At 42.7% G+C, this 10,464-nt stretch overlaps 4 protein-coding genes across 4 annotated transcripts; 2 read left to right on the top strand and 2 right to left on the bottom strand.

The window, feature by feature from the left end:
* Positions 1-472: 472 nt before the first annotated feature.
* Positions 473-808, bottom strand: LOC141837575 (auxin-responsive protein SAUR71-like). The gene has a single exon (XM_074724957.1). It carries the CDS (start codon positions 806-808, stop codon positions 473-475), a length of 336 nt encoding a protein of 111 aa, XP_074581058.1.
* Positions 809-2,635: 1,827 nt separating this feature from the next.
* LOC141841904 (auxin-responsive protein SAUR71-like) lies at positions 2,636-3,161 on the top strand. The gene has a single exon (XM_074730100.1). It carries the CDS (start codon positions 2,677-2,679, stop codon positions 3,064-3,066), a length of 390 nt encoding a protein of 129 aa, XP_074586201.1. The 5' UTR covers positions 2,636-2,676; the 3' UTR covers positions 3,067-3,161.
* Positions 3,162-7,368: 4,207 nt separating this feature from the next.
* Positions 7,369-9,078, bottom strand: LOC141837574 (uncharacterized). The gene is made up of 3 exons (XM_074724955.1): positions 8,974-9,078; positions 7,724-7,790; positions 7,369-7,634 (listed from the first exon to the last, which is right to left on the bottom strand). The coding sequence occupies exons 1-3, from the start codon at positions 9,076-9,078 to the stop codon at positions 7,369-7,371; spliced, it is 438 nt and encodes a 145-aa protein (XP_074581056.1).
* A 4-nt stretch (positions 9,079-9,082) lies between these two features.
* LOC141839718 (uncharacterized) lies at positions 9,083-9,679 on the top strand. Its single transcript, XM_074727534.1, has one exon. It carries the CDS (start codon positions 9,083-9,085, stop codon positions 9,677-9,679), a length of 597 nt encoding a protein of 198 aa, XP_074583635.1.
* The last annotated feature ends 785 nt before the right edge of the window (positions 9,680-10,464 follow it).

Genomic DNA, 10,464 nt, shown 5'->3' with positions numbered 1-10,464 from the left:
CTGCTCTGTTCCTCACGTTCACTTGTCTCTCCCCTCGCAGCTTTGGTCAATGGCCTCTCCTGTAAGGACGCACAGATGGTCGCCGCCGGCGACTTCTTCTTCAGTGGCTTCGACAAGCCTGGTAACACTGTGGCCATTGCCGGCCTCAGCACAAGCCTGGTAACACTGTGGAACGCCATTGCCGGCCTCAGCAGCCAGAACCCTGGCGTTATCACTGTCAGTAATGCTATCTTTGGATCGATGCCGCCGATCTCCGACGATGTTTCGAGTTTCGACGACGCATCGAAAAGTTTGTTCGTTGTTTCGCTTAATTAGTTTGATTCAGAAAAGCATGTACTGTACTGTTGTGTGGGTTTGGATGTATGGAAACAGAGCAAGAAAAAAAAACATGGCGTCGAACACATTTCCACGCATCAAAAAGTTCAACAATTCACCATTAATCGCTGCGATGGAAGGCAAACAAAGCACAACGCTAGCTAGATTTTAAGAAGAACATAGACATGATCTGCCGGAAGTGTTCGATGTTGCATGGGATCCTGATCACCCCCCGATTGCGATGCCCCAGTTCCTCCTCCGCCATGGCAAGCAGAGCAGCCATGGACGGCTCTCTGAACACCTTCACATGCACTTCAAATCTCTGCAGCCATTCTGATCCTTTATCGACGTCCTCTCCCACAAGAACCGGTACGTACCCTCTCTTCATCTTCTTCCTTCGACTGCTCCTGCTGCAACTGCTATTATTCAGAGTCTCCTCCTCCATGCACAACTCGCAGTACACTGCTGCCTTCTCCTTTCTCCTCCAAAACATTGTGGAATTAGCTTCTTTCGGTGCGTCTATTTATAATTACAGCAATTGGCACAAGTCGGCAACCTAATTAGTAGCTCGATCAGGAATTTGCAGGATGTTTGAACGATGGAGAAGAGTACGTACGTTCCTTCGTTGACTTCATCAGTCGGCTATTTGTTTAATTTCCAAGTCAATTGTTGGGTCAATGGAAGACTTTGCGCAACAGTCGAGACGGCATCTGGGTAAGTCGTTAATGAAATATTAAGAGACAGATGATCATCGAGTTATGTTCACTATTGATTTTGTTGTTTAGTCAGTTTACGTGGCGATGGATTAGAATGAACCGGAAGGCAATCAGTTTTGAGGTCAAAGTCGTCGTCCTTCAACTAATTTTGAGGTCAAAGTCTTCTTCCTTCAATTGTTGTCGACACAGATCGAACAAAATGAGCCTGTCTTAGGTTTGTTTGGAGTCAGCAATCCCGGAAAGTTCCTCGTCCTTAGTAGTTTTTTTTTTATCTCAAATCTAGTAAAATGTCAATCATTCAAGTCGGATGTCTAGAAGTGATCCGGGCACTTCCGCGCCCTATATAAAAATATAGGATGTTGATTGTTAGACAAGGAGTCGCGTGCAATTGCACACATCTAAATTTGTCTGGTGAGTGATTTGTGAGATTGAGTTGTTCATTTTTAAAATTAATCAAATCATAAGAGTTAGATATTTGAATGATCAAAAATAAATAAATACATAAAAAAAAAGATATTAATATTGTAAAAGTACATAGATTTTGGCATCACAACCATATGTAATACAGAAAGATATCAATCTCTAACATGATGTTGTCATTATTCAATTTTTTTTATCTATGATTTAAATTTTGACGATGGCGATGTGCTAACTTGCTATTTAAAATTTATTTTTAAATATCTAAATAATTTTTATCATGGATATATATAACTCAATGGGTAAAATTACCAACCCGACACCGCACCCAGCCACGTAATCGGTGTGATTCCACGTCACTCCACGGTCGGTGCTCGGCCGTACGAACGCGCGTAATGCCAGCTCACCACCCACCGCCACGACCCCCGCGTCCCGTCCGTACGGCATGTCTGTGGCCCACCACCGTTACCCACGCGCACCTATCAAATGACCAAAATAGCCCTCTACGCCATCTACGTATGCCACCAAATCATTTATTTATTTTTTATTCCATGCAAAAAATGTAACATTATCTAATTATCAATATTCTCTCGACGTGGAAATCTTCTTAAAATTGTATCGGATAAGTGTTAACTCCAGTGGTAATACTAAGAAAGGGATTTAAATTTTAAAACTGATATATTCATTAAAACGGACGTCTCCGATGATGTCTAATTTGGTCAGTTGGGGTTTACTGGACGCCATAAATTAGGTAACGTGCTACTGGGGCCCTTCCTGGTCATCCACGTGACTCGACCCAGCAGGAACGGCGTCACAGTTACCGTACTAGCGGGTCTACGGAAAGGTACAGATCCGGATTCCGTAGGTTCCCTCGTGCCTGGTGCCCATATTGAAGAGATGTCGACCGTCTGATAGTGTGAGATCGTAGGAGGCAGCCGTTGGATATTTGTTTGCTGTTTTAGAAGAAGCGGGGATCGAGAGTGTGGCTGTCAGGTACCTCGTGTCCGTACTCTCTCCGTAGTCCCTTTCATGCCAATTTTTTAAAAAAAATAAATCGAATTTAAAAATTGTTGTTGTTGGAATTAGATTTGTCGAAAAGCGATATAAATCGACCTGGAGAAGCCCTCGTTGTGCTGTCGTGCTCATCGCGCGCTCGGTTCCCGAACCCTAGAGGATTCGAGCATTTTATCTTGCGTTGATCTGCTCGGATTGTGATCCTTGCGGGCGGATGAAGCGGCCGATCCGGCGGGGCTCGAGGGTGGCGGACGCTTCCGACTGCCAGCCGCCGTTCGCAGCGAGGACGCCGCGGCGGCGGCGGGTCCCGTGGGGGCACGTGCCGGTGCAAGTCGGCGAGGAGATGGAGCCGTTCGCGGTGCGGGTGGAGCTGCTCGGCCGGCCGGCCTTCGTCGAGCTCCTCCGCCGGTCCGCCCAGGAGTACGGCTACGGGCAGGGCGGCGTGCTGCGGATCCCCTGTCCGGTACCGCTCTTCCGCCGCCTCCTTCTCCTCCTTTCCTCTTCCTCCGCCGCGGCCTCGGACGCCGATCCAGCCCTCGAGGAGCTCTTCCGTGCGATCCCGGCCGACGGCGGCCAGTTGTCCCCTGCTTTGCCGACCTTTTAATCTGCGCTGAAGGCAGAGGAGGACGGCAGTGTAAACTTTCCTTGCTCTCTGTTTTTTAACCTCTTTTCGGTGTTTGATGCAGTGAGAACAAACTCTACTATGTCAGAGTGGTTCCAAATACGTGTAATCAGTATGATCTACTCTAGAAAAAATTCATTTTTTTCTTCCCACAAACCATGTTTTAATCATCATTTTTTGTTCATGACTGATGGTTTCTATTTTTCTTCCCACAAACCTCAAAATGTTGGTAACTATTGCAATTATGATGATGTATTGAGGTTACCAGAGCTAATTAGCAGACAAACTCTCATTATTGTTTGTTGATCTGGTGATTTGGTAGTAATAATAATTAAAAAAAGTGCATTGTTAACAATCATGGTCGAGAAGACAAACTTTGAAAAGGAAATCCTTTTAGTCACTGGAGTAGCATCACTTTTCTCTTTAGATCTTATTATTTCTGTTCTTGTTTATCAGTTGCAATGATTAATTCTGGTGACTGGCCCTATTGTTGCCTTGTCGTTTTAACTTACTTCGATCACTTTAATCTACCTACTAAACTTATACGGTTTGGTTTCTGCAAATTTTGCCAATTGATTACCTTGTGGTTTTCTTCTGATCATTTACTTGTAAATTAGACGATACTTGACATTTGTACACGAGATTAAATCTAATGTACTTTGCTGTGGGTGGTTGACGACAAAACCAAAAGGAAAGTGGAGGGGGGGGGGGGGGGGGGGGGGGGGGGGGGGATTTTATGTTTGATGTCCTCTTTATCCTAGATCTTGATGGTGTCCTTTAAAGCTTTATGTTTGGCTTTAAAAAAAAAATGATAATCCAAGTTAGTCGCATTAACTCAATCCCTGGGGGTGACCGGCCCGGTCTCACGGAAGTTTCCCACCGACCACAGGATAAATCCGGAAGCGCACGCAGTGGCCAACCCAGATGCCCAACATCCTTTGATTGACTTTCAAAATTTTATTTTTAGGTTGTTCAATTGTTCTTCCTTGAAGCAAAATTCCAACTATTGATGAGCTCTCATATATATATATATATATATATATATATATATATATATATATATATCCTATGCTTTTTAGTATTTAACAGGGTGTTTTAAGGAGTATAACTTGGCCAAGTTTGAGCTTGATGAAGAACTTAATTAACTGGAACAAGTTGCTTTAACTGAATCTGAATGTCGTTCCAAATGTAAAGGAGTGAATAAGTTGTGTCGATGCATTTGATCTTATTCAATGAAGTTATGGGTTTGATCATGCCTTGTTGGGCTATTTTAGGTTCTGAACACTATTGTTTATCTAAAACATATTTGAAGGTGCCAGAAAGGAAGAATTAAGCTTGAATGGACACCAAACAAGGATAAAAGAGTATAGATGTGAGCTCAATGTTGGATTAATCACACCCAATTTTCTTGTCATTATGCATCCTAAATATTGACAGACCCACTTCTTATCATCTAATTTTTCCATTAAACCAGATGTACATTTCCTATTTGAATCCTAATTAATAATTTTACTGAAATAGTTTTATACTTCAGATCATATTTGTTGGAGAAATGGCCAAGGGTCCACTAGAGGTGTCATGCTAGTGCTCAAGTGGGGTAATGCTTAAGTTATTTGGCTTTGTTCATAATATTTGTTCCTAACTTTCATCATATTTAAGAGCTGTCATCTAAATTAGATGTCTGTTTCCTATTTAGATCCCACTATGACTCTTGGAAAAGATTTTTGATATCTTAAGATCACATTTGTACTTGAATCTGATAAATTTGTTAGATTTTTTTTTTCAAATATTAGGTAGATGTCTACTTCTGTTTCAATTTATACACACTCCAAAGTTAATCTCTAGAATATATATTTATCTCTAATGAAATTCTTCTAATTTTGATCCTCTTAATTATTCCTTTAAACATTTTACTACTGCACCATATCTTTGGAAGTAATTTGTTAGAACTTTGAAACTGTAATTAGTGTGGAGGTAATTTGTTAGAAGTTTGAAACCTTGATTAGTGTTCTTTAGAAACTGATTTTTGTTTCAGTTCTTCACCTTCCCAAATTAACAACCTCCCCTCATCACTGCTAACTAATTGAAATTAAATACTCTATTATCTCACTACACAATTTTTTTAAAGAAGTTGTTGAAAAAATGATGATAAATCCCAGTCAGTCTCATGGACTCAATCCCTGGGGGTGGCCGGTCCGGTCCCACGGAAGTTTCCCACCGATCACCAAGGTAAATCGGAAAGCGCATACGGCGGCCAATCCAGATGCCCAACATCCTTTGATTGTGTTCCTCATTTAGAAGAAAATTCTTATAAATATGTCGTAGTTGGGGATCGAACCGCGGGTCCCTGGGTTACAACTCGGATGTCCTACCGTTGTATCATTGCCCCGGGGACAAGAAGAAGTTGTTGAAGCTGCCAGAAAACATGGTCGATGCCACTTGTCGAATCCATGGAGAAGTTGAGTGCTATCATCGAACTTTCCCCTCGTATCAATTAAACAGGTGTCAACTGCAACAGCTCTCATCTCATCCACCTTTACAAAATAGATTACAAAGATAAATTGAACGCGTTTTGTTTATCCACCAACAAATCGTCTTCTTTGACCCGTCAGTCGAAGCGTGTGCAGCTTGCCTTTCCGTCTAAGTTATCGAATTGAAGCGTGCTTGCATTGCATCTATAAATTAAATACGCCTCGCTCTGTTTTGTAATCCATCTCTGCCTTAGCTTCTCTTCTTCTACATCAGCACTCTCGTCCTCTGAACCTCTCCTTCTTCTGCATTAGTTTCAAAATGAGCCACTTCGATCAGCAACAAGCTCCTCCTCAAGGTATTAATAATTAATACTTGTTCGTTTATTGAATTAAGTACTTAAATTTGTATGACGATCGATGGTTTGTGTGAAAACTGGCAGCCTATCCCCCGCCGGAGCAGGCCTACCCGCCGACTGTGCCGCCGCCGCCGCAGGGCTATCCGACGATGGAGGGCGTCAAGAACCAGCAGCAGGTTCCAGTTGAGACCAGCAGCCGCGGAGATGGATTCTGGAGAGGATGGTACGTAACTCTTTTTCCTAAATCAAAAACAGCATCTGCAATTTACAGTTTGTTTATTTGTCGATTCATTCTGTTTGTTTTGCAGTTGTGCTGCCTTGTGTTGCTGCTGCGTTCTTGACATGTGTTTCTGAGGAGGACTGCGATATATGATTCTGGAATAATTTATATTTCTGTGTGTTGTATGATTGTGTTTATTGCACTTCAGCGTGGGACACTGTTCGATTGATTTATTGTCTCTATTTTGTTGTCATCAGTTTGTGGATTAATTAATTCCTGAGAGTTTCTTTTGGACGACGACTTACTAGGTTCTCGAGATCATTAAATTTGGATATTTCTTTTGTATTTAAAGCAGACTATAGTTTAGTTCGATCTTTCGAAGCTCTTTACACGCAAAAGGACCCTGACAACCTTGCGATCTCCTTTTCAATTATCTTTAATGTTGGGCAGCAACAGTTCAGTTTCAGAAAAGATAATTAAGCTATATATTAAATAAGAAATCTTGTGTGGTCCTCCAGGTTTAGGGCTGTACGTTACACCTTCTGTCGATCGACAAAGAGATATGTCAGACAAAATATATCTTGAGGCACTAATTATAACATGCAATTCATATGATGTAAAACCTAAAACATGCATTAATAAGAGACACTATAAGTGGGTTATGATGAAGTAAAATTGTTAAGTGAGAAAGAATTGAATTTCGATGAAGCTGAAACAATATTTTCTATTGTGATCAACTGTAGTTTTCTAATTTATTTCTTTACATAGTCGTGGGTCGACCGTGTGAGACCGTTGAGATGGTAGATTCTACTTTTTGCTGAAGAAGAGACACCATAACATAGAGAGAAATGAGCCATTGTCATTGACTGCCCTAACCAGGGACCAAAGCCTACCATGAACACACATTAATGTATGTCAATGGTGTGCAAGTAGAGGAAATCATGTATTAAGCTCCATGAGAGATGTATTGCAAGAAAAATCATTCACTAAAGCCTTCTTTTTGACTCAGTTGACAAATGACTTGTTAGAGGGAACAAACCAAAACAAATAAAAAGTGAAACAGATCTTTCTTTTCTTAGTCCGAAATAAAAGAGCTAGAAGGGTCTCAAAGTAGTAGAAGAAGAAGATGTAGCATGAGTGCTGCCTTGAGACAGCAGATGCTATAAACGCAAACAATTCAACACGAGTTTTGCCATCTCTTAAAAGAGTAATAGAAGGAAAACACAGAATTGCACCATTATGCAGCTGTAGCAGCCTGCTTGCGCCTCCGACTCCATTTAGGAGTTGTCTCGATGAGCTTATGCGGCATGAGTTGCCTCTCCTGCCTAGTCAACTTCTTGAAATTGCTGACTCGTAGCTTTGCAATCTTTGCTTCCTCTTCGGGAGTGGTTTCCCTGACCACCACCGTCAAGCGGCATTGGGGCCTCTCCATGATACCAGACCTACCTTTAGCATGGTATGATACTTGCTTAAAATACACACCTTTCCCCACAAAAGCTTCAGCTACGAGAAAGGGAAAAAAAAGGATAACAAAATAGTGAAATGGCGAATGGATCTCACTTATTATAAGTAGCTTGAAACATTCAGGTTACCAACTAGGAGACGGTCTGCATCGAGTCCATGGTTATGTGTTGCATTTGCGCGGGCTGAATGGATCACCTGCAATACAATCAAAATGTAGACGAGAGAAGGTAGTATTAAATCAAGCCAATTGTTCTGCAGTTTTTAAACCATGAATTACTGCTTCAGTGTGTTTGATACGAGTTATATATAAAAATAGTTAGAAAAAAAAGAGGATAAGAAAAAAATACAGGGAAAATAGAAAATTTTGATAATTTTTATTTCCTTAGAAAAATAAATATATTTTCTAAAGAATGAAAATAAACGAGTCTCGAGATTAAAAACAAAATTTCAACTTCACAAATTATTCAGAACCGGCCCATTTAGTACTAAGGCCAGGCCCAACTGTTCTCTCAGTCCAGTAGCAAGCTTGGCCCTTGTGTTCTTCAATATTCTCAGATGGAATATGTTTCTCTTTTTCTTTTTTATTAAAAAAAGTGGAGAAATTTTCACCAATTTTTATTATGTAATCAATGAAGAATCACAGAGAAAGATTATATTGTAAGAGATTATTTCTATGATTAAAATCTTTTCTTATGCAATACTTTTTTATTCATAAAAGTAAATAAGACAGCAACATAAGGGGAAGACAAACTCTGATATTTTCTCCCCATGAACATAACACATAGCCTTCTCATTCACAACCTGTGTCCTCGAGGATTCAAGTCACTTCTTCGCATTATATATCTTCACCTACCTTTTGTTTCCCAATTAAAGCTCGACGTGTGCCATCATATATAATTAATAAATCTAAAGTTAAATAACTTGCTTATCGTCCGGGAGACAATAAACAAGATTAGATTTAGAGCGTATCTTGGATCTGCAGATTCTTAATTACTTCACCACTGTCCTCTCACTTAATTTTCAGATACTTCCTTGCAGCTTCACGCATACTGACTTGTTTCTGACAACTGATTAACAAAAATATTAATTAGGCAGATCGAGGGAATTGTTTATAATATCCAGATTATAGTTTTCTAAATGCAATTTTTCTATCAAGTTTTTGTTCTCTTAAATTCCTGAATTTTTGTTGTTTATTTACTGTCATCGTATTAAACTGTGTAGCTCGAATGTGGCCGTTGATCTCATGATCGACGGCGATTAAAAGGATTGCTGATACATGTAGTTTATGAAGAACACGTGGTCGGTGACCAGGTCGAAATTGTATTTTTTTTAGTTACACCCTTTTAATTTGATTATTTATTGTATTTCACATGCATGCCCGCCTCCGCTTCTCTGCTCCATTAATAGCTCCACCACCTTCGCCGTCCCCTCGTCGATCCTCTCTTAAAGCACCGCCACCGCCACCGCTTCCTCCGCCCCCCATCGCAATGTCATCCTCTTACAGTCGACGGAGAAAGATCCACCTCCGCCACCCGGTGGTGGTGGATGTCGGATGCAACTGCCGCAGGTCGACGCTCGCGTCCTTCTTCTCCTTCTCCTCCTCCTCCTCTGCTTCCCGCTCTTCCTCTTCCAAGACGACCATGCTGAAGTCGACAGAGCTCTCCACAACCACAGCAGCCGCTGCCGGCTCCGGGTCGTCGTGGGACCCCTCCTTCTCGTCTCCCTCGCCGCCGTCCGCACCGCGGCCGCCGGCGCAGCAGCAGCAGCCCAGGAGGAACCGGAGGCGGAGGCCGAGGAGCAAGGAAGAGGGCCGGGCGGCGCAGGAGAGCGTGGCGGTGGTGAAGGAGACGTCGGAGCCGTACCTCGAGTTCAAGGAGTCGATGGTGCAGATGATCGTGGAGAAGGAGATGTACGGGTGGGACGACCTCAACGACCTCCTCCACCGCTTCCTCTCCCTCAACTCCCCCCGCCACCACCACCTCATCCTCCGCGCCTTCGCCGACCTCTGGCGCGGAAGCGTCTTCTCTCCGCCCTCCCCCCTCGGCGGCGCCGCCTCCCCGCCTTCCTCCTCCTCCTACTACTAATTAACTCCACTTCACTACATCACCACCCGACTCCTCGGCTTCAAAACAGGGGAGAGCTGCTTGCTCCGCGCTGCTTCTGTACTTAGCATGATAATTAATTACCTAACGCTGTGTGATTAAGTAGATCTACCGTGTTATTTTAATTTCCTTGCTATGTAACGCTGTAACTCCCCGTGATTTGACGTTTTGTAGTCGCCATGGTGAGTAGTGTGGTAAGACAGAGTTGCGTCTGCATCAGGGCTGCTGCGTGTGGGCGTGCCTTGCGTGTGGGAGTCGTAAATGGCATGCAGTTTTTCTGCCGGTAGTACGCACGGGAGAATCACCGATCACGTACAGTCGGCCTCTCCTGCTCATGCCGAAAGGCTACGCCCACACCGATGATCCATCCGTGTCTGCTGCCAGTGCCACTGTTTTGGATTTGTTTAATGAGTACATTTAGGGTTGTCAGTGATCGGGAAGGAGACAGCATCCATATTCGATACGCAGATGCAGGGCCGTGTTCGTGGTTTCAGCGGCCTCTTTAGATGGTCGCCTGGGGCGTCACTGTCCGACCCCCCTGCGTTTGTTAGCGCGTCAGCTTAAAAGTAGCGCGTCTCTTGCATAAACAAGAACGACGACAGGCAAAGTTTTCAAAGAGTACACTGGCCTGTGTGTGCCTTCTAAACGTTTTTTCTTCGATCCTTGCGAATCTAGCTATCAATGGTAAGATTCTATCATGCAAACAAGGAGTTGGAGTTGCTTAATTTATAAGAGCGAATCTATTTTTTGCGTTTTAAAAATAAAAA

This window comes from Curcuma longa, chromosome 11 (genome assembly GCF_044706935.1).
Source record: "Curcuma longa cultivar G26 ecotype Majalengka, Jawa Barat chromosome 11, ITB_CL_G26_1.1, whole genome shotgun sequence".
Classification (NCBI taxonomy): domain Eukaryota; kingdom Viridiplantae; phylum Streptophyta; class Magnoliopsida; order Zingiberales; family Zingiberaceae; genus Curcuma; species Curcuma longa.
This window is presented reverse-complemented; position numbering and strand designations above follow the sequence as displayed.